General features: G+C 43.0%; 1 protein-coding gene across 2 annotated transcripts in view; it reads left to right on the top strand.

The window, feature by feature from the left end:
• The window catches only part of SFXN5 (sideroflexin 5), a 104,329-nt gene that overhangs the window by 25,619 nt on the left and 54,786 nt on the right, over nt 1-23,924 (top strand). For both annotated transcript variants that reach the window (XM_040590632.1, XM_040590643.1), the window contains 4 exons: nt 14,772-14,798; nt 16,132-16,186; nt 18,153-18,178; nt 22,189-22,242. In XM_040590632.1, coding sequence (XP_040446566.1) covers nt 14,772-14,798; nt 16,132-16,186; nt 18,153-18,178; nt 22,189-22,242 — 162 coding nt within the window. The remainder of the gene's footprint in view (nt 1-14,771; nt 14,799-16,131; nt 16,187-18,152; nt 18,179-22,188; nt 22,243-23,924) is intronic.

Genomic DNA, 23,924 nt, shown 5'->3' with positions numbered 1-23,924 from the left:
TTCTTGTTTCCCTCAGTCATGGCAACATATGCAGGAGGTGAACCTTGTTATGCAAGTTGGAGGGTTCAGACTGTAAAATAAAAGCATGGGGCAGAGGAGGAGAGAGAAAATGATGCCAAAAATGCCTTTCCTAGACTAATGTTAGCACGTCAGTGTCAAAAATAATTTTTTTGTCGTGACACGGTTCACTTTGATCACAATGTCAATTATGTTAGAGGAGGTTATGTAGTTTTGCTGACTGTAGGATAAAGTAGCACTCCCAGGAGGAGCCTGGGGTGGAATTGCAGTATGTGCTTGTTGTATTTAACTGTGCTGTGCTGCATTAATTAAACCAAACCACAGGGAGAGGTGAGCGAGCTACAGGTAGATCCCATAAGGCTGTGAGACTTGAATGTTCACCCAGGATACCACAACCACTCCAAAAAGGGTAAAGATGGAAAGGACCTGAAAGCAGATGACAATCAGTGTGCCTAGGCTGCAGTGGGACAGGAGAAACCACAATTATGAAGCAGCTGAAGCTGCCTTGTTAACCCAGAGAAAGGATCCGTGAAGCCAGCAGGTGTTAGTCCTTCTTTACTCCTGGAGCTGCATTGTAATGAAACAGGAGGTAAATTGAGGAATAAAAGTATCAAGTGCTGTTTGGCACTCTTGTGATCCATTTGGGTGAAGTAAATGGGTACTTCAGACTGGATTAATTGGGAGCTTCCCAGTGTGAAGCTTTAGCAGCATGATGGGCTGGCCAGCTCTTGGGCCACGATGGAGATGTTCAAGGGACATCTGAAAGCCCCGAGTCCCTTTTGTCTGAGTGCTCTTCTCCCAAATGTACTCTTGAGTGGGCTTGAACAGACCATTTACCTGCATGTGATTGCAGTGAAGCTGGTGAAAATCTTCAAGATGTTGTTGCTGATTTGCTTGTGTGAGAGCATGGTTGTCGCCAAATGGATGGATCTTCATCCTCTCAAGCAAAGCACCAATTTAGAAACAAAATTCTCCTGTAGGAAGGTGTTACTTTGCAGTTTTAGGCTGTGGAATTGCACACTGCAATCAGTCATTGCACATGTGGATATTCTTATGTGCTTTTCTCTTTGCATCAAAGGTGATCTTTGTAGTCTTTTATTGGCATTAGTTGTTTCCATACCCTGGGGCATCTTCTTGTCATGCAGCTCACGTGGTATTACTCTGCCTTTGTGTTTACTGCTATGCTGCAGTCACAAAATAACACTGAGTGTTCAGCTTTGCCAATGATGACCATTTCTACCAAAGAACTAAAAGGCCCAGATGATTTGTATGAAAATGGGTTTTCATTGAATATTAAAGTTGTGGTGACATCAGACATTGGATGCTTCTCTTGTTCATTAACCAAATATTCTCCTTTCCTTCTCTGAGACTGAGGAAGATCTAACAGTCAGTCTGATGGAAACAGGGCTGTGACTGCTGTCTCTGCAAGGAGGACGTAGGGCTGGACAATGCTGTCAGTGCGTGCCACAAAACTTGTGCTCTGAGTATCAGTCGTTTTCTAACTCCATGGCCAGTGAGGAAGGTGGAGAGGAGCATGCAGGGAGATCTGTGTAGCTGGCAAGCTTGCCAGTGCTGAATTAAATACGAGTGTGCCAGATACATACAGCTGTAAGTGTCTCATTAATTGCTGGTGCATTTGCAGAACATACGAAGTGCTGCTTGATTGCTTTGGGGGAGGGGAAGCATCTCACTTGCATAGATATCACCCCAAATTTTCTACTGGCTAACCGAAGACACCTGGAGAATACATTTTTGCTTTCCTCAAGCTGAGTTTTACCATTTTTATAGCTTTTCTATGCACCACTATCTGCAGGATGGGCTCTGGCTACAAGGCATTAACAATTTGCGGTTGTTCTAGTGCTAATTCAGGGTTTGATGGAGCTCTGGAGAGGTGCCCACTCTGTGGCTCACGTGCATGGGTTGATGTTGGAATAAAAGACTGAGCTGTCTGATGTTTTACATAGCTGATAGCTGAGTGTCACACACACCTCTAATGCACTGATGAAGTTGCCATATGCTGGCAGAAGACCAGCAGATGAGAAGTAATTTGATTTTTGACTGATTTTTTTTTTTTTTTTTTTTTTTTTACCTCTCTGGCTGTGAACAGAGCTAATCAACTCATGTTCACTGTGGGTAAGAAGTGTATACTGGAGTGGTGACTTGACTCATCTGACATAGTAATGCAATTGTATCTGAGAGGGGCTAATTCACTATTACTACTCATCAGAAAGGCTGGGTAGGCCTTCATATGATGCTCAACAGAGAAACACCCTTTATCTTCTTTGTTTAACAGATGATTCAGGTTTGGTTGCTAGATAACCTTAGACATGCAATTGTACCTTTATAACAGGCTCTTCGGGTGTGGGTCAGATATGGCACACGTGTAGAAGAGAAGCCTGAATGGTCTTATGGGTTTCATAATCAGAATTAAAATCACAATCACCTTAGAAGCCTTTAAAAATAACAGTTTGGCCAGAGTTTTAATGCATTGGCTTTCTAAGAATCCAACACCCCCCCCCGCCAAATATCAGCTCTGAGATCAAGAAGACAAGTTGTTTTGACAGAGTTGTTTAACTAATCTCCCGACTGATCCACTTCTGTGGTACGGCACATTTGACAGTGTTCAAATTCCATTTTTTTTATCCTCATTCAGAAATTTGTGGTTCTCATGAAGGATGGCAGGCAGTAGCTGAAAGCATAACAACAGCTCAGCACAATCTATATTGCTTGCTGAAATGGTTTCACCACATGAAAAATGGAAAATATAAAAGCCTAAAGCTATGTAACGGCAAGTATCTCCTCCACACTTATCTTCTTGACAGGGTTCTTGTAGAGCGAGCCTTTTCCTTCTGCATTTTCAGAGCAGGTTTTTCAAAATGAGCTGAAATGGAACAATTATGGATTATCTAAAGAAAAAAAAAACCCAAGCCTCTGAAGAGCCATCATCATCTAAAGAAAAAAACTTCCAAAGAGCCATAATTGTACCTTGCTCCAGTTCCCTGTGACCATCTGTAAGCCAGCTTCCAGAATAAATGCTTCTTCGCTCCAGTTACTCTCTCTGAAATGATTCATGGACACTAACACTGCCAACACCTACATCTCTTCCACTTTCAGGTCTCACACTCGTCCAGTAGCTCTTGTAACTTGCTCTTGAGCTGGAGTGATTTCACCACTTAGGGAAAATGACCATTAACTCAGGGTGGTAAAAACCTATTTCATGGGCATCATTAGTAAAATGAAGGGTTGATCTCTTAACTGTCAATAGCTGCTAACTGCTGATAGCTCTTTATTGAGGAAAAACTATAGGGTCTTTTCCTACATTAGAAAAATGTTTTAAAAGCATGATTTTTATCATAGGTATATCAATTATGTAGTCAGCAAAACAGAGGACAAATAGCTGCTTGGTAAGTATTCATTCAGTCCTATGTACTGGAGCAAGAAAACGTGCTCTGGTCTCTGCTTCTTCAGCTTAGCTTATTTACCCAACTTTTTCTTTGAATATTTAAGAACCAGACTTCTTTTTTATTAGATATGAAGTTGAGTCTTTCAAATTACACTTATTAAAACCCCACTAACTAAAAATGTTCTGTGTAGCGGAAATACCTCACACTGTTATTAAGCCCCTTCTGTGACAGGTTCTTATGATACCATAATTTTTCTCAAAAAAAAAAAAAAAAAAAAAGGGTGTTTTTGATAATGCAACCATAGAACAAGAGCAAACGGTCTCACATTGTGCCAGGGCAGTGTTAGATTGGGTGTGAGGAAACATGTCTGCACCGAAAGGGCTGTCAAGCGCTAGAACAGGCTGCCCAGGGACAGGGGGGAGTCACCATCCCTGGGGGGATTTAACAATGTAGCTGTGGTATTTGGGCACATGGTTTAGTGGTGGCCTTGACAGTGCTGGGTTAACAGTTGAACTGGCTGTTCTTAAAGGTCTTTTCCAACCTAAACAATTATGTAATTCTAGTTCTGTTCTTTTGGTCATTTGGGGTAGGTATTTTAACAGGATTGAAGAACGTGCTTGGAGAATAAACTCCCTGAAGGCTTTGGGGAGGTTTGGTCTCCTGGTGGGAGATTTTGGGTGGTTGTGTGTCTCTGCGTTGGGTGGTTGAACTCCATGGATCCAGAAGAGTTTGATGGAAGAAACAGCTGTTTCTTATGATGGTTTAGAAGTACAAAATTTTGCTGTGGAAACATCAAGAGAACTGGTGAGTTTAGTAAACTTCCCATTGCTTGGTTCTGTTTGGTGGCTGTATCCATTGATGTCCTTCATTTGGCTCCTTCTGCAAAGTTTAAGTGCATTTGAAGTGCCAACGTGTCATCTGATGGCATGTATCCCTTTTCATCTCCCCATCCCAGAGGAAGCTAGAAACTAGCAGGATCCTTAGAAAGCAGGGGAAAAAAAGGAAGTGTGTGGGATTCATGTTGATGGAAGAAACTGGTTCAGTTGTCATTTATGTCCCATCTTTTCTAGCTCTGTAGGTACTGTTGTATTATTGCCCTTCTGTAAGTATTCCTTCATCTTGATCATGCATTCTTTGCACTTTGTGCTTCTCATTGAAGTAGTCTCTCGTGATACTTAAGCAACCTTTTCAGCTTGCATTCCTTACAGACCGCTCCATGGCAAGAGACATGTGTTAAAAGGCCCGCTGCTGCAAGCCGTTTTTAATGATGGTTTCTGCTGGCGGCTCCTGGGGTTGGCAGAATCCGGCCCTTTGCACGAAGCTCCTGTGGCTGGTGCGATCTGCGAGTGGGTAGGTGAAAATGACACACACAAGTGCACTGGGAGCCAATTTGCAGCAGAAGGTATAGACTGTAACATATCCAATTCTAAACAGGGCAGGCAATTCCCCAAACTGCCTCCTGGAGGGAAACTCCGCTGGAGTAAAAAGGTTTCATTTGAGGGAATAGTTTCTCCTATAAAAACAAGGGCTGTAAGATATCAGCCTGATAAACAAGGATGAAGAGCCAGCTTGCTTAAAAGCGGATGTTTTCTTTAGCTTGGGAGTGTCGGTGCTGAGGTTTAGCCTCAAACTAAAAGGCTGTACCAACTGCAGGGCATAATGATGTGGCTTTTGTCCTTTATCCTCAGGCTTCTTTCACTAATTTGTAGGATTGCATCTGTGTCCTCTGTGTGTGTGAGTCCCTTTCCCAACCTGTCCAACAGACCAGCACAGATTGGAGGAACAGATTGATGCTGGCATGTCAGCAGTGGTAAAAGTTAAGAGAAGCAGCACTCAGCGGCTATCAGATTTAAATCACTCCCATTTTACAACACAGCTGCTTTTTACTGTGTGATTTTTGTGCTCAGTGCTGCAGAAATGTGCATGGCAGAAAAGCCCTTTTAAAGGCTGGTGAACATGGTGAAAGGGTGTTCAGTCGCTGAAGATCTGCCTTGGAAGGACTGCAGTAAGGTGTCAGTGCCGGGGAAATTTCACTGTGAACTTCAGGCTGCTCTTGTCTTTCAGCATTTCCTCCCACAATGCCTTATACTTTTATTTTCTTTACTAAAATTCCCTACAGTAATTCTATACTTCAAACTACATTGCTGGCATGCCCAGCAAAACGTGTCCTTTCCGTTGTGCGCTGAATCATTTTTGCCTTCAAAATTAGGGTAGAAATAGCTGCTAAGCTATCAGCTTAATATCACTGCCTAATATCACCACTCATCAGCCTGATACTGCTCCAAATACTGAAGAGCAGCGCTGCTGTTCAATATATGGAGTGATGTTAGGCTGATGAGCAAGTTAGGATCAGAGCCCTGATTCACCCCATTTGTAGATTCATACCACTCTGTCCTAAAAATGTAGTATCTAAACAAGAAGTAGAATACAGTCTAAGAAATACAGTGATGAAGGTTCATTGTCCTCTTCTACCTCCTGTCTGTCCCCTTGGTCGTGATCTCAGGCTGGCACCCTGGCTTCTCCCTATGGTCCTGCCAGCAGAGAGAGGTAAAGAGCCACAGAATAGCAGAAGTGTCTGAGGGTGCTTCATGTGCATTGAACAAGGACTCTAGAGAATGAGTGATGCTTTTTTTGTGTATGGTTTTTATTTTTTAATGCCAGGATGAGGCCAGTAAGAGGTTTAAAAACTTATATAATGAACTAAATGCAGCCTTTGTACATTTGCAGCCATTAGTCTTACGGAGATGATTCTGTCCTTAAACATGCACCTGCAATAAAGATGTTACCTATTAAATTTATCATTCCCTGAACTTTCTATGTGAACGGGTACAAATTTGTTCTGTGCCCAGAATATTGCAAGGGAAAGTGTGATGCCATGGCAGCATGAGCTGATCTAAGTCAGCAGTGCCATGTCTCTGCCTCCTCTGCTCCCGGCCATGTGTTCCCACCTCCTTGCTGGCTTGCACTGGCACAGCTGGTTCAGAGAGCTGATCTTAATAAAAACTAAAGCTCCCTTCCCCCACTCCCAAAATGCTTCATTTTTAAAATTTGAACAGCTCCCTCTATTTTCTGTCTGCTGTGTGTGGTCTATACCACATAGGGGATAGAGTGCATCGCTGAGGATGAGGGGTGGTGGGGCTCTGGTACCATAAACATATACCACCTTGAGCTGCTGAAGGTGAGGTAAGTCTGTGATGAAGGTAGGAGATTAATCCAGGTTTCATAAGACCAAGGTCACATCTTGAGCTGTGGATCTTTTGCCGACTTAAACTCCTTGTAGCTCAGAGACACCAGGTGTTGATTTTTGATCCATCTGGATCTTCCTCTTTGTCTGCTGTAGGATTGTAGGCTAATTCAGACTGGAGGGGACCTCAGGAGGTCATCTAGTCCAAGACAGGTCCCTAGATTAATTGTTGGAAATCTGTCTGTTCGTTTGACTGTATGTTTACTTATACATGCATGTTAAGATGCATGAATATCTTATTTGTTAGAAAACAAGGTAGCAGTGGAACAACTCCATTACCCGATTTTGTACCCTCAGGAACTCCAGCCTGAAAGCTTCACCCCTTCAGCAGAAAGCATTCTTCAGCTGGAGGGAAAAAAAATAATTAAAAATAAACCCAAACTGAATGATCTGTAGTGAGAGGAAAAAGGGAGCTTTTTGAAATTGTCCCTTGGAGACAGACATTTGCTATTCTCCAGCCAGCCCCTTCCTGAGAGCGTTGGCGGAGCATGAACTGTGGTGTGTCAGTTGTGACTTCTCACTCTTCAGCTTTTCCAAATGCAGTTTTGGCAACTTGCTGTTTTGAAACTGTTTCATTTCTTCCCCATTAGTATCAGTGAAGTGAAAAGAGGCTCACCAGCTTAATGGGCATGTATTTATTACTGTGTTCTTCCTTCAATCATGTTAGCAGCGGGAAGAGCCGCTCATGCTGTCCCAGACACAGCAGAGAACAATGAATCTATCAGAGTCTAAACAGCATCCCTTTTGGAGAATAATAGCTTTTCTTAACAGTGTTGATGAAGAGCGAAGAGGTCCATTTGCAGTAAACTGTACTTTTTTTTCCCCTCTGGTCTCTTGCAGGATACGATAAAATGTAGATATATCAGTTGTCCTGCTGCTTCCTTTTCTTTGCAAGAGAGTAGCCTGGTTGCTGGTCCAAGGGCTGAACTTGGACCTTCTCTCTTCTGCAGTCTAAATGTTCTCTGTGATGCTAAGATGGTCTAAGATAGGTCAGACATTTTAGGTGTCATTTCCAGACTGTCAGAGTACAAAAAGCCCCTATGGAGCTTGAACAGAGGTGTTGTAGGTTAATGCACCTTAGAGAAACCATGCTAAATGCTACTGCTGATGCTCTTACCCAGTTACAAACTGGCTTTGCTTCATCTCATCATTTGAGGATTAAGAGAGTTTATCTAAAGTCACATCTAGATTACAAATCAGATTAGATTTGCAATCTGTGTGGCTAAAATAAACTGAAACAAATCTGATTTTGAGCAACCTAGTTGGATTAGCAAACCTGGTTTCCAAATCTGTACTTTAAACGTGTAATGTCATCTAAGTTCTTCTCCAACCCCGGTGCAAGTCATGGTTTTCAGTCCATGCCTCTTATTCTGCATAAATCTTTCCAGAAGAATGCTGTGAGGATTAATTAGTTAATATTTATTGAGTGCTGCAAAGTGTTGCTTAAGTGCTATCTTTTTTTATCAGTCAGGACTTGATTCTGGTTCCACCTACACTTGGTTTTATATCTGTGCCAGTCTGTGTATTGCACTGGAATCGCTCATGGATTCCAATCCGGTTCCCAATGTGGAGATGTTTGCCTTGACGTGCTGCGGTGCATACAGGTATCTCCGTTGATGCTCTTCTACACGTGCATTTGCTAGAAGGCTTTGTGGTTCTGCAGATGGGCAACAGCTCATGACACTGGGACTCAATGGTGCTTACGACAGGGAAGTTTTCCACTGGCATCCAAGAAGAGCATGGCTTCTGATGCCTCTTCTGCTGACTTATTTCAGTGCCAGGTGCAGGGCAGAAAACACAGATATGCTGTGTGATTTATCCCATGCATTGGGTCATTTGAGCTATATCTCCTTGGAGCCAAAACCTTTTTAATGTAAAGATTATTAGGACCAGGGTTGTAAAAGGTCCATTGGTGAGATTTCCTACTGAGGACCAAGTGTGGACAGTGGTTTATGTTACCTTGTTTTCCATGTTTATTAGTAAAGCCAGACATCAGATTCCATATCTATTAACAGGTAGGGTTAGGCGCATCATCCAGGTTTTCAGACATTCAGGTGATACTAAATGTGGAACCAGAAGGTCTGGGATTCCACCATTGTAAATCCATAAATCTTGCTAAAAGCATTCAGCCCTAACCAAATGCTTTGGCTGGAGCTTGTGGTGTGCGTTTGTCTGTACGTTACATATCACTTTTCAAGAAGTGGGATTTTGGGACTGCTGGAGAGAAGTGGGAGAAAGCCATGCAAAGCATGAGTGATCGCACTCCTGGGGGAGAAAGAATGGGTGGAGAGCAAAGCAGAATGCGTTGTAGCTGTTCAGCTGCACCAGACTGCCTTGAGTTTGGCACTGGTGTTTAGCTTTATTGAAATACTAAAAATAGATAGATACTTATTTGTTTTCATGTTACCTGCTGAGAGGTTCTGGGGATGCTGCCTGGAGTGAACTGACCACCATAAATGCCTTTAATAACTAGGAAGGCAGTAGGGAAGAATGTGTAAGAGAGGATGACATGTTGGAGAGTGCAGTGTGGCGGGCACTTGGGAGATCTTCCTCTGTAACAGTGTAAGCTTACAACCAATGAAAAATCTCAGAAGCATAGTGGAAAAAAAAGTGAAATAATATCAATAAGAAGCACCTGTTGTCGGGGTTGAACATCCTATTTCAGCAAGCAGGGCTTCAGTGGTGAGGCCATGTGTGGATGTTCTTTTCTAGCTCCATTCACTGCAGGTTCCACCTTCTTGCCAAAAGGGCTGTGAGGAGCAGTTTTGAATGGGAATGTCCCACGGTACTGCTGGCAAAAGGGATCATGTGAGTTTTCAGATATGTTTAATCTTATGCTGAAGACTAATGTGAGCTAACCCTGATCATGGGTGTGGTGGAGCTGCTGCTGAGTGCTTCTGTTTCAGGCTGGTGGCCGTGTGGAAGGACCAGATGTGCCCAGGTAGATCTGTGGGAGATCTTTTGGGAAAAGATGTAGTGCTTAAGTCTGAAATTCCTAAATGTTCTAGCAGAAAATCTTCAACTTTCATCAAATTCTTATTAGAATCCAAAGAAACTGTATCTTTGTAAGCCATGCTAAAGTCCGTATGAGCTGCTTTGGCTTGAGCCAATCCCAATTTGAGCCTGAACTAACTGTGTAGGTCCCATCTTGAAGTCAATGGAGAGAAGCAAGCACTGCTGGGATGCAAGTTGTGCAGCCTGTACTGGTCACCCAGTCAGGATGAGTCAAACCACTGACATAAAGGAAATCCAGAGTATTTGCCATAGTAGGTATTTATTATGTTGTAGATGCTTGTTGGGGGAGATGAGTCCCACTATCAGTTACCACCAGTAAGGTGTCTTACTCTGGCTGTTCAACTGCCGGCTAAGGGATCTGGAATGAGGTTAAAACTTGTTTTGAGCATTCACTATTGCTTGGTGCTAAAGCGAAGCCGGATCCCTGTTGCTGTAAAGAGTAAATTTTGCCTTTTTTCTTCTGGCTTCAATATAATGTAGGCAATTGGGGTTATTGGAAAGTGCATCTGGTTTTGGAGACTGTCCCTCCGAATGGCCACTCACATGAAAGCAGCTTGCTCTTCTTCAGAATAAGCTTTGCTGCATCACACATTCAACTCCTGACACCCAATATTTGGAATTCAGTGTGGGATAGATAATCTGAGCTTTGCTTTAATAAACCTTGCAACTCCTGGAGTGTGAAACTACTGATGATTTCTGATGGATTGCAAACTTCAGGCTGTTACCTTTTTAAAATGAAGTTTTTGTGGGTGCAGGCAGGATCTTGTGAAAGGGTGAGAACCTCCCTGACAAAGCAGGAAGGGGCTGAGCAGATTTTGAGATGGAACTCTGTCTCCATTTGACTGGACAAATGAAATAAACTAACTAAAAATACTCATTTTTCTGAGGATTTTCTCTTCAACCTTGTCTTTACTAGGGGGATTTTGCAAGCTGTTGTGAGTGATGATGGTGCAAAGCTTGACATGATTAGACCACTTAGTCTTTGCAGAACTTTGCAAAACAACTGCTGTGTTTTCTCTTGCACACAAGGCTCATATACCATGTGACTCCTCATCAGCTGTTTGAAAACAGCCGTGCCTTGACATTGTGCGTTTGGACCAGGCTGCCCAGGGAGGTGTTGGAGTCACTGTCCCTGGAAGTATTTAAAAGACATGTAGTTGTGGTGCTTAGGGACATGGTTTAGTGGTGGCCTTGGCAGTGCTGGGTTAGCAGTTGAGCTTGATGATCTTAAAGGTCTTTTCCAACCTCAACAATTCTGTATTTCTACGTGTGTTTAACTTGCGGTTAATTGGTAAGGGCTTTTCTCCATAGAGTTATTCCTGACGTGGCATATCCAGAGCACACACCCGTGGATTTAAGATCATTTCAACATCTATTACTGTACTGTGCAAGGGACTCATCTCCTGTTGGTGCATACAGTTGAGGGAGGGAAGTGTTAGAGCATCTATTGCAGATTTCCGACATCAGTTCTGCCTTTGTGCCTCCACTGACAGTAGGGAGGTGGTTGCTGGCAACACAAGGGAGTAGGTGGTGTGAATCTGTCAGTGCTCTCCTGACCTTAGACATCAGAGGTCAGCTTCAGCAGTGTAGTAGGTGGTCTGGATACAGCCAACTGCGCTCATGTAGGGTGGAGTTGGCTGCTTGTTTTAGCAGTGTTGGAGCCTGCTGTAAACATGGATGAATGGTTTGTAAACATGGTTTTCTGATCTAGGTGAAACTTTGTGTAGAGAGGGAAAAAATTCCCATATTTGAGTCCAGAAGGACCATGAAATCCTACTGTATTTAGTAGGAGGGAGGTTAATCTTTTAAGGTTAACTGGTACCCTTTCTACTGTTTTTACAGTGGCAGGTGTTAGCTAATAGATTTGGGCTGGTTATATTCTTTAAATAAATACTTCTTTTGAAAACTATCTCTAAGCTGTGATTCTGCTGCTAAATAAGGAATGCTAATGAATGTCCTGTCAACCAAAGATCATATCTGTTCCCCCAAACTTACTCCAGCCTCTAGCTCCTTACTGCAGCTTTGGTTCTCTTTAGATCATGGCAGTCTTTCATACCCTTCCTTAAACATCATAAGTACATAATGTTTCTGTATAACTGAATTCAGTTCCTGAGTTCAGAGTTTTAAAGTTATCTGCTGTAGCTGGTGAGCAAACTGGTGAGTGTCTCTTCCTCAAAAAATTGTAGAAAAAACAGAATCCTTGGAAGGGTGGATGGATGGATGGATGGAAGTTTCATCCATGAGTCTAGTGTCCTGAAGTGCTCGTGCCTGGAGCAGATTCCTCCATGACCATGAAGGACATCTCCATGAAGCAGAGCCTGATCTGTCCTAGTGGAAGATTGCAATGGCCACAGGCTGGAGAAACTTGTCCGTTACTACCTGCTTAGGTTGCTGGGCAGATAATGGAATATGTTAACAGTGCTCCAATGCTTCTGTCCCCTTGTCCTCTGATCTCCTTTAGTGTAAACCCACGTATGAGCAGATTTGGCTCTTGCATCCAAATTTGAATGGTGGCAAAACCCTGTGTAACTAACTTTGAGCCAGTAATATTCAGCTAAGCTGATGTAAAGGAAGATCGTCTATTACAGGAGACCCAACCAGTACAGGCTGACTATATTTAGAGATCACAGACCTAAATCTAACATAAATTGAGCACGAATCTGGAGTTGTTCCATGTGCTCCAGTGAAGATGCTTTGGATTCACGCTAGTGTAAATGACATAAAAATCTGGCTGCTTCTCGAAGATGGCCGGAGAGAGCGTGAATGAAATCCCCAGCAAAAATAGAGACTTGCTCTCAGAAACGAGCCCCCCAGCTGGCAAGACTTGTCAGAGTACTGGAGCTATTGAAAAATGCTGCAGACAGAAAATGAATTAGAGGATAAAAAAGTGAAAATGAGCTGGCAGAATCTTTAGGTGACTCATCAGGTGCATCTTGTAAAGTCTCTTTCTGAGAAGTAATGAAATCGCATATTCTAACAATATTTGCACTGCAGCAGGAAAATGCATAAATATTGGGATCAATTAATGAAATTAGATAATGTGACCAAAAAAGCCATAGCGCTGGCTCAGAAACCATCCCTCTTCCTTTTTGCTAGTCTTGGTGCTTGCAGTTGGAGAAGAAAATCCCATGGCTTTGTGTCATATCTAAGATATGCGAGACCTGGGCAGCCACAGGGTTACTGGAACACTCTGAATAGTCACCTGCAGCTCAAGGATTTTCACCTTTACCCCATGGAAGTTCTTGAGCTGGTGGGCAGGCAGGAGCAGAAAAGCTCTGGTAGCTGTCGGGGCATGCAGCCTCCCACCCTCTGGATTTTAGGATTGGTGAGGGTAGACACATCTTGTCTCTGCTAGCCATAAAGATTGTCTCTTTGTGTCCCTCAGGCTGTTTTTCAATTGCAAGATGGGCAAATAATGGTTTTCTTTAAAAAGGGAAGTTTTTCTCAGGAAAGAACCCTGTGGATATATGCATCAGCCTGTGACATTTCATATTCCAATAACTCATCACATGCAGTGGAGTCCATCACAGGGCTTCAATTCTGGAGTGAGAGCTGAATTTGGAGTGAAATACTGGGCTTGCTGGTATCAGTGGGTCAAGTTATGCTATTTCTAATAGAGTAATTACCTTATTCCAACAGTATTTTAATGGACTTATATTTAGGGAAGTCACTAAAACTCGGGTAAAGAATGGCAGAATGGGGCTTAATTTATACCATAACGATGAAATCTTAAGCGTGAAAGCCTGTATTGCAGAATACGCACCGGTGCTTGGGTAGGTATTCTGGTGGGTAATCGTGAGCTCTCCAAGCAAAAAGAGCTATCGCCGTCTTCAGATTTATCAACAGCAAGAGCAGAACTCATCAGGTTATCCTACCCTTGGTTTGGCACTGGTACAACTGTTGTTGGAATAATTTGTCTGGTTTCTGGCGTCCTCGATTCAAGAGGATGTTGACAAATTGGAAAGATGTAAAAGAGCCATGAGGGTGGTTAAAAGATTGGCAAATGCTCCTTGCCAACAAAACAGCCAGTCTCCTGGCTCAGATGATTTTTTTTTTTTTTTCCTTTAAGTGAAGGTTAAAGGGTGGCTTTAGCAGCTCCAAGTACCTGTGTGAAGAACAAAAATAGGCAGCGCTGGAGGCTGTCAGACAGAGGTGTAACACAAGCCAGTGCCTGAAGTTGAAGCCAGACTTGAGCTGAACAGAACAGTTTTTAATAGTAAAAGCAATGATCTGTTGTGTTATTTTACAGGAGCCCTGGTTTTTCATCCATCTCTAGAATTATATACATCAAAATTGAGATTTTTTTTTTTTTTTGAGATTGTAATTTGCATTTAGGTGTAATTCATGGAGGAAAGACCTCTGGCTTTATTAAGCAGGGGGCAAACTATGGGTTTATGTGTATGCCAGAGTGTCTCTTGATGTTGTGCACCTACTCATTAGCTCTACCTGCATCTCATGTAGGACGTTTCTTTCTCGGTGCTTATGGATCTCTACTGTCTGAGCCAGATTTGACGTGTTTTGATGCTGCTGAATTACAGTCAGTAAATAACAGTAGGGGCTCGTGAGAGCTTTAAGTGAGATTTTTCCTCTTCACGAACACTTTTTTGGTGTGTTTCCCTTGTGAAAAGTGAAAGCTAGTGGTGGTTTATTTTTAATCCAGGTTTTATTTGAAAAGATATTTCTTGTTTTTCCCTGCAGGACTTGCTCCACCTTTGTTCCCCAGCAAGCCTCGATTTCCGCAGGAAGCTCATCCAAGGAAAGGCTGTGCTAAATTTACCTTTAGCTCTACGTGTGGCAGAGTTACCGAGATAATTCTTGATTCATAAAGCTTATAGCAGAGCGTGAAGTCTGGCTGCATTCAATATAAGAAAGAATATCTTCTCTGCCTTGCTGGTCTTACTGGCCGCACAGATTGAAGGAGCTTGGTGTCTTTAAATACATCCTGGAAGAATGCAGAAAATGAGTCTGTTTAAAGCAGTCCCTTGCGTTCGTTTACTACAGCAGCTAAAAGATGAATATTTGGGGTTTGATATGAAACTACACTATTCTTTTTTTTTTTTTTAATACAATATTCTCTTTTAATTTTCTAGCTGTGGGGAGCTCAAAAAATAAAGCAGGTAATAACGCTTTTTTCTATTTCATTATTTTTTTCAACTGTTGCTGCTTTTTCCCTTTTTGCTAAGCCATGCTGTCCTCTTCTCCATTATTGACTTTGCCAGTTGCTGTTTTGTCTTGCCACAGAAATGTAAATGCAGAGAACACTGTTGCCACCAAAGAGTCTGAGTTACTTTTTTTTGTATTTATATATTTTGATGTCTTCATTTTTTCTTCCCTGTCTAGTCAAGAGATTTCTTGTCTCCAGTCTTTTGAAAATAGTTTGACAGTTCTTTGGTAAGGCTTGTAACTGCCGTACTTTCCTCCTCTGCAGTCCCGGGTCACTTGGGGGTTGATTTTTTGTCCCCAGCCAGTTAATGCCAGTGCAACTTCCTGGGCTCATTGTAAAATTTGGTGAAAAATGGGCCAAGTTAGCTTTGCTGTCTGTTTATCAGTAAAGCAGATTTCAGATTTCCATGGAGGTTGGGCTGTCCACAGCCACCAGCGTTGGCCGAGAAGCTGTGGATACATGTAAGGGCTGAGTTAAACAGCAAATCCAAATCCTGTGGCATGTGAGGGGATTTTGTTTGGATGACCCTTATAGTGACAACCAGAGTGGGCCATACCTCTGTGTTTTTATCCAAATTCAGCTGGATCCTGAAGCAGCATTTCAGGCTTCCTACAATGTGCTGTGCAGGCTTATACAGGCATACCTGCAGATGGGGACTGTTTCTCAGACTGAATCCATCCATCATGGCTGAGCCACACAAGTCCTTACAGAGGTCTCCTGTGACCCATTTGCTTCACAAGCAGCAAAAAGTGATTTACATCCTTGTTCCCTCCCAAGCAGGCAGCCCTGCCCTCACCGTTCCTCTGCCATAGCGAGGGCTTTTCCTTTCTATCGTAGGGCAGAGTTTCAGCCAGGACATTAAGCCGCACCTCGGTGGAGATGCTTAAAACAGGCAGGGACAGAAATTAGGTTTCCCTTTTCCCCTGCTAAATCTGCATTAACCCCCCTGGGGTTAAGGTACAGCGGTGCTTTGCCCTTGGGGATGTTACGGTACTAAGAAAGAGCCACTTTCTGTATTTCAAGTTAAATTATTTACTTCTAAATTATTAACCTATGCTAAATTATGTAAGGAGAGGGGAAAGCAGCGTTAGGAGGAGTTTTTTTGAAGGTTGCTGAACAATAACTGCCTTTGGTCAGAACTGCAAAAGCAAGGAGGGTGCTGAGATGCGTGAAATCCCCCCGTAGACTCTGCTTGAAGGTGCTATTTGTAGAGGCTGAGTACTGGCTTCGCTGCACCTTGCCAACTGTTGCTGTGCTTTACTGTCTGTTTGCTGACTGTTTTACAGGCCATCATCCATCCTGATACAAATGAGACCATCTTCATGCCTTTCCGAATGTCAGGTATAGTATGTCCCAATCGGGCAATCATTGATTTTACTGAGAACTTGTACAAAATGTGGTTTTTTTCCTCCTGTTTTTGAATTGCATCTTTAGACTGACATCAGAAAGATAAAGGCTAAAATCCCTTTGCAAGTGAGGAAAATTAGGATCCCAAATGCCTATGAGTGCTCTAGTGCTTAATATTTTCCTTTCCTTGAGGTATTTTAATGTGGACTCAAGCTAACGTCTTTTCTGGCATTTCTGAGGTATCCGTCACTAGAACAGGCATTTTAATTTTGCAGTAAACAGTGAAGCCTGATGCCCAACGAGCAGCTTAGGGTTTTGCTCTCCAGGAGAGAATAGGATGAACCCTATTTTTCTGTGTGTGGTGGTACCTAATAGCCATGGCATTGGGAGCTCAGGAAGGATCAGCTTCCTTGTGGCTTAACTGGGCTGCTTAATGGTGAAATCATTGCCTCTTCCTTCCCGTTTTGGGATGTCCCTCTGCCATGCGCAGGTCCACAGCTACCTCTGCTGTGGGTTGAATAGCAGCTCTCTTGAGTATGCAAGGGCAGCCTTGGTCCTTTCCTAAAGGATCTATTTAAATAAGACCTTTTCCATGGTTTTTGGCAGGAACATCTTCACTTGAATACTGAGCACAGAGGAAAATACCAGGGTTGGTGGGTTTTGTTCTGCAGTTCTTTGAAGAAGGATGATGTTAAGGGTAAAGTGGAGGGAGAAAAACCAGGACCCACCACTTTGCTGCCTTGTTCTTTATTTTTTAATTTAAAAAAGATTTTTCTTCCTCTCAGGTCTTTGCCCTTTCTGACTGTAAATTGGATCCATGAGGCTTAATTCAGTAATATTGGTAAAATGTTCCAAGACCTTCTAGTGGAAGTCATAGAGATGAGTTATAATTAGCACAAAAATTGGCAGACTTAGCAGGGGAAAAATGTGAAGCATTTGATTTTTGTGGTGCTCAATAAGATTTGGGGTAAAGGCTTATTTCTAATATAGAGAGCTTTAACTTACACCTATGATTAAAATAGTCCCTCTCTCCTCCATGCTGCAAATATACTTTCTTCAGCTTATACTCTGTTCCTTTTTCTACTGACCTAGAAATAATTGAGCTTTCCTGGTGTAAAATCACTAGTGGAGATGTTGATGAAGCAGGTGGTGAAAGAGGGAGGTCCCACCTATTGTGGCATGGTCCTGCTCCTTAACTGGCACAGGCTCTGCAGCTTGTTAGATGGCTTCATGAACATCTTCACCTTGCTGTCCTGGTGGGACCAGACTCAACAAGAGGGAAATGGGCATGGAAAGCTGGAGAGTTTTCTTCTGGGTTAGCAAGGGTAGGTTGTGGGAGGGTCTGATGAGCAACAGAGCTAGCATGAGGGAGGGAACAGATTTCATGACAGAGCCTGGGAAGGGGGACAGGATCTCCCTCTTTCTCTGGCAGTGAGCCACTAGGTCAGGTCAGTTAGCACCATTGTGGCAGCACCCATCTCCTCCTGGTCTGTACCAAGCAGCTCCTGGTCTGAACCATCATCCCTTTGCTTTTGCTGATTTGAGTTTTTGCTGGTTGCCTAGCCCAGTTCAACAACACAGTGCCCTCTGAAGCCCTCATACCACGTCCTGGCACAGACTGGGTTTACTGGAGTAAGCTTTAGGGTCTAAATGTTATTAGACTTTCAGAGAAACTCTAAAACTGCAACCCAAGACAAGCCAATAGAGGATGGGAAGGGGATTGGGCAAAAATCAGAACGCTGCTCTAGTTGATGCTTGGTGTGTCTGGTGTAGGTCCACAGACGTCCCTGCAGTGGTATGCAGCTGGTGGAAGTGAGTGCAGCCTGTCATGCTAGGTGTGGCTTCTACTCTAAACTGATAGATGTCTTAGATGTGATTTTTTTCCATCCCCAAACTGTATTACAATGCATACATCTCTCTTTTTTTTTTTTTCTTTTTTTTTTGTTTTGTTTTTTAATAGGTTACATTCCTTTTGGAACACCCATCGTAAGTACTTTATCATCTTTCCCTGTTCTGTTTGCTTGTACCAAGAAATGCATTTTTTAGCACTCTCAGACAATTCTGCACATTCCACCTTACTGCCTTGCGACACATTCACGCAGGGTTCCCACCTTTCCCATTGCACATTAGCAAGGGCTTTGTCATGTAATACGTGCCTTATGGACATTGTGCTTGAGGTTATTTATCTATTTAATGTCATTTGCCCAGCCCCCTGCAACGTCTTCAGCTTTATCTTTCCCTTCTGGAAAGGGAAGACCAAGATGAGCTCATTGCCTGCAAAATGCAACTTCTGCAACTCTCAGATTTCATCTTTGGACACTTTTTTTTTTTTTTTTTTAATTTACATGTTTTACAAGTCGCTTCCTGAACATGATGAGCTACAGCACGGCGAGGCCGGTGTTGTATGCTCTCGTCTTGATTAATTAAAACAGCAAGTGCTTTCCGTGGGGTTATTGCTAAGGGCATTTTTAGTTTGTACTTGTTATTGTGAAATTTGTAAAGCATTTGGGTGCTCTTGATAGCAAAAACCAGAAGGGAGATAATTCTGCCTGTCCTCCTAATGCTGAAACCTCAGCTTGTCTTCAGGGACAGGAATGATTAATTAACCCCATTTTGCAAATGGGGAAACTAAGGCACAGAGTTTTGCCCAAAGTTGGTGCCAGAAGGTAGTTGGTCCTACTGGCCACCAGTTTTTGGCTCAGTTTATTAGATCATGGATATTTAAATGGTTGAAGGAGCAAAATCTGCTGAATTTAATCTTCCTAAACCCAGTGGGCCATGGCACAGTACTTGCTTAAAGGTAACGATCCCTTCCCAAATGGTGATAGCAGGGTTGCTAGCACCTGAAAGCAGAAATCATCGCGGCTGTTACTATTTGTTGTTGTGTGTAAGGGTTTGGTGGTAACTTTGTATGGGGCATTTTAAAAGAAAAGGTTAAACAAAAATGAGTTAACGATCAAATTGACAATGAAATCGGCCCAAATCCAGAGCTGTCAGAGGAGCCGAGAGCTGTCAGATGAGCCCAATTTCACTAGCTGTAAAGGATAAACTGGAACCTCTTGTCATTTAAAAAAAAAAAAAAAACCAAACGTTTCAAATGTTAAAATTAAAATGTAACATTTATGCCAATCGATCTGTGAAATTTAGTGACAAAATTGGCAGCCTGCTCTAGCATAAAAACAGTTTGAGTCTTGCATTTCACATAGGGGGATGGGATTTCCTCAAGAGAGACTTAATGTGCCTGCGGTGGGCTCTGGCTGAGCGAGCGTGGCTGTCCTCGCCCGCAAAGCCGTGCTGGCGTGCCATTGCACCCGCGCTAATTGTCCCGGTGTTCAGGGGAGTCAATTAAACACCCTGCTTAGATACCGGCAGAGACGTGATCAGATTATGTATTAACAGGTTTACTGCCTACCAGTCAATATCTGATGCTGCCTATATATGTGTTGGGGATTTTTTTCCCCTATAGCTAATGCAAAATAATTCAGTATGGTTTAGCTCATTGTGAAAGAGATTAAGGTCTTGCTGAAAATAATTTCTTTTCTGGCCGAAGCAGCTACTCCCTTGACACAACCAAATCCTCTGGCTGTTTTTTCTTGCCCCAAGTCGCGATCAGTTGCTTTTCTTTTTAGCCTCTATCCTCTCCCTGCTCAGGTATATGGTTCAACCCCAGAGTGGGTTGCAGTGGCAGAGCGGGGACAGGATGGGGCGTGTGTAAGTGTAGAGAGAGTTTGTGTTTGCCAACGTAGATTTCAGCCCAGAAGGGAACAAATTCAGCTTCTCACATTGTCTCCTTTTGCTGGAGGGGCGAGATGTGCAAGGTGGCTGCTGGGCTGTAACTTTTCACCCTGGATTTGTGTTTGATCCCACGGATGAAGGCCTCCAAGGAGGAAGACTTATCTACATTTAGGAAATTCAGCCCAAGATGCAGGCAGTGAGGATGGAGCAGAAGCTGTGCTGCTGCTCCCAGCTGCCATCCACAGCTTTAAGCACCTTATTTTCCCCAGCCATTGAAAACTGGGGGTCTTGTTGCCCAAGCGGCAAGCTTTAGCCCTGAGTTTGGGGCCACAAAGTGCCGTTCGCACCTGAGAAGCAATTAAATTTTGTAGCTGGTACTTTTCTAGTGTTTAGAAGCTTTTTTTATTTTGTTTTCCTTCTTAGTTATTTTTTCCCCTGACAGTAATTAAAAGTGAAATTGTACATTTCTTGACAGACTCTTGCACATATGGAGAGTTTGCATTTAAACGTGCCTCTTTCAGTCATACAGATTTTGGGTGCTCTTTTTTATTTATTTATTTTCCTCTTTTATTTTTCTCGGCGCTCAGCTTCAGCTGACAATGTAAGTAGCTGCCTGCAGTCTTCCCTCTCCTCTGGAGCCTCATTAGCCTGTTGGCTTCAGGGGCATAAGTCAGTCCTGGGGTGAGGAGGTTCATCGCCTGTTGAATTCGTTTGGCTAAGACCAGCAATGGAGTAATTAATGACAAGATCTGCATATTCAATGGAAGCGGTAAATTAGTGTAACTTGCACAGATTGGCACTCGGCCAGCTTACAAAGTAGCTGTAACTTCACGAAAGGCTGTAGGAGGAAAAGCTGGAGGAGGAGGAGGAGAAAGGAAGATGTAAATGAAATTAGGCCTCCCAAGCCTATTACCCTTTTGTTTGTTGTTATTTCTCTCTTATGTCCTTAAGCATAGAAGTTACCTCCTCTTCAACTGATGCTGCTGCAGATGTGCAGAGACGGCTTTAGCTTATCCCTCCTTGTGGCAGGCTCTCAGTGCCCTAACAGGGAAGTTTTCTCAGCTTCTCAAGAATAAACTTAAAGAAAATGGTGCAGAAGATGGTCTGAGTGTGGGAATGAACTCACAGCCTCCTTGCCCAGATGCCTTGGAGACATTTCAGTTCACACGAATGTCCTAAAAATAAATGTATTTGGAATTTAAAAGGAATTACCCAGTCTATACTCTTAACAAAGACACGAGTGTGATTTTGCAACAAGACCACCATCATCTTCAGAAACTGTCAGACATTTAATGCGCAGGAGGGAAGAAAATGACAATGATGTTAGGAAGTATTTCACCTCACCTGTTTCTTACCTGAGAACTAATCTTGTGTTTGTTCGGTTTATCACTTGGAGTCCCCTTGCTTTGCATCCCTTTCCTCTTCTTCAGCTGCTTAGGCTTTAAGAGTAAAGATTGCCATAAAACAAGGTAGGAAGGAGCCTGGCAGTGCTGTGCTTCCAAAGGTCTTTGAAGATTTGCAGAGGGTATGCCTGTGAGCTGTGTCGAGATGTCCCAAGGATGCTCTCAGGACTGTATAGGCAACACGTGTGTCGCTTGGGTGCTGCAGTAGGTGACCTTGCAAAGCCTGTGGCATCTCACTTTTGGGCAGCATCTGGCCAGATGTGCCAGGACAGGCTGCCATAAGCCTCTGGGAGACAGTGGTTGTCACCCTGAGCTCATAACCCAAGCAGGAGTTTTCACAGCTCTGAGTATGACACAGCAACAATTCTCTTAAAACAAAATTCAAACTCCCAAACAGGAGCACATGTGCTTCCAGGTGGCACTCCTGTCTTCAGATGTTAAAATCTGATTTCTTTCTTGTGAGTGTGCCAAAGGAAAATAAGAAAAAACCCTTTCACTGCCAATGGGGACAACTTTGAACTCTTGCATTCAAGCTGTTTGTGTTATCCTCCAGAAATACATGGATTAAAGAACATTTTACTGAACTAATCTTTGAATGGTATCTGCTGCCAGACTCTTTTCAAGGTGTGTTGCAAGCAATAATTAAAGATGCAAAGCTTTCAAGGGCAGCTACGTTACCCACTGGAAAACTGAGAGACAATAGGCTGAAGGGAAGTTCAATAACTATAATGAAATAAAATCAAAATAAAGATAATTCATTCAAGTCATTAGAAAGAAGTTTGCTGTTTGCATGCCTAGAAGAGCACCAAGGGCAAACCAACAATGCATTTACTAATGAGAAAATCTCTTATCTTGTAGGTTGTTGGTCTTCTCTTGCCCAACCAGACGCTGGCATCCACTGTGTTTTGGCAGGTAACACTCGCCTGAATGGGTGGAGAATGTTATGGAAAGGAAAGGAGCAGTTGAATTTTGTCTAGAGGACAAACTGATACACATGGCTATTCCGCACTGGCAGTGCTTTAGTTAATGGGGAGGTGGTGTGGCTGGACATAGTTGAGGAAAGATTTGGTAGGTCTAGAAGGGGCTGTAAGCAAATTACTGGGTTTGCTTTCCGGCACCTGGCTATTTATGCCATCACAAGGGAGATGCAAAATAGCCTGGGATCTCAAAATCAGCTTTTTGGACCCATTTTGAACAGGTCTAAATGATTGCACAGTGTGTACTTCCATGAAGATGTAAGCCCTTAAGCTCATACATCTGCTTCTTTTAAAGACACTGTGTCCGGTAGTTGGGATCTTCCTTGGTGAATTCCTGTTGGAAGTGCAACCTGGGCACAGGGCTAGGGGTGCAGGAGGCCCTGTGCCTTGGAATTTCAGGAATGTTTTTTGTTTGCAATCTTTTTTGCAATTGCATTGCAAAGCCAAGGACCACTGTGTTCAATGTGATACAGAAGCTTTGGGGTAAATAAGTCTATGTGTAGGGAGGTATTGGTGTTTTTTCCCATTAAAATTCTGGGAATTAAGAGTAAGGGGAGGAATTGTGCCCATGAATGAGTTATATCCATAGTAAACACGCCACTTAAGTATAATTTCAGCACTAACTGAAATGAAAGAACAAGTTATTTTCAGACTTATTTTTAGTTGTGAATGTCTTTTTGTTGTCTAGTGTAAGTGATGATAGAGAATTATGCTGTTAAGAAATATCAAAGCAGAATGGGATCTGCCTAGTACGTTAGAAAGACTGCAGAACTGAGAATATATTGGTATGTGCCAGTAACTTGTGGTCTGGTGTATTTAGCTGTAAGTTGTGCCATGTGGCTTTACCTGCTGGGAGTGGGATAGTGCCTGCAGACACCTGGACTTATTCATATCTTTGGAGGCAACTTACCTCATCTGTTTGTGGACATCTACGATGGAAAGAGTTGGGTTTTGGAGAAGTTGTGTGAGTAAGGAGCAAGCCAGCCCAGATAGCTGGCTTGGACTGGGGGCCTTGTAAATGGCTTTACATGTGGAGCTGCTATTCCCACTACCATGGCATAGCTGGGAGAAACTGGGCTTTAAAAGGATGGAATAACCCTTTTAAAACTAGAAAGGCTGTTTCAAATGCAGAATCAAAACAAGCCTACTCAAGGAAGAAGCCATAGCAGGCAAGTCCAGCAGTCGCAGCCTTTCTGAACCACTGCTGCTTAATAAGCAGTTCTCAAACTCATCCCTCCACTGTGATGAGCACATGGGTCACCCCTTACTAAAAAATGCAAGTAGAAGGAGTAGCAACCTAGAGATGCATCACCTAAAAAGCCCAGGAGGGTGTCAGGCAGCCACTTGGGAAGATGGTGGAGTTAATAAATGGGTATTGGGCATGGCTTCAACCTAGACATGACTTAAACTTTAGATTAAGGACAATAAAGGACAAGTACTTTCTGAAAAGTGGGTAAATAACATAGGATTTAGGGACAGTGCATATTACTGCATTAAACAACACTGGCTCCTATAGCAGCAGGCTTGTGCGGTGCAGCAGTTGTCGCTGATGCCCAGAATGCGCGTGTCTCAGGTTAGCTCTAGCCTAGTCCTGTGGACCTGCTAATGTAGACAGGT

Source organism: Falco naumanni, chromosome 1, assembly GCF_017639655.2.
Source record: "Falco naumanni isolate bFalNau1 chromosome 1, bFalNau1.pat, whole genome shotgun sequence".
Classification (NCBI taxonomy): Eukaryota; Metazoa; Chordata; class Aves; order Falconiformes; family Falconidae; genus Falco; species Falco naumanni.
Note: the sequence above shows the minus strand (reverse complement) of the source record. Positions and strands in the feature narration are given on the sequence as shown.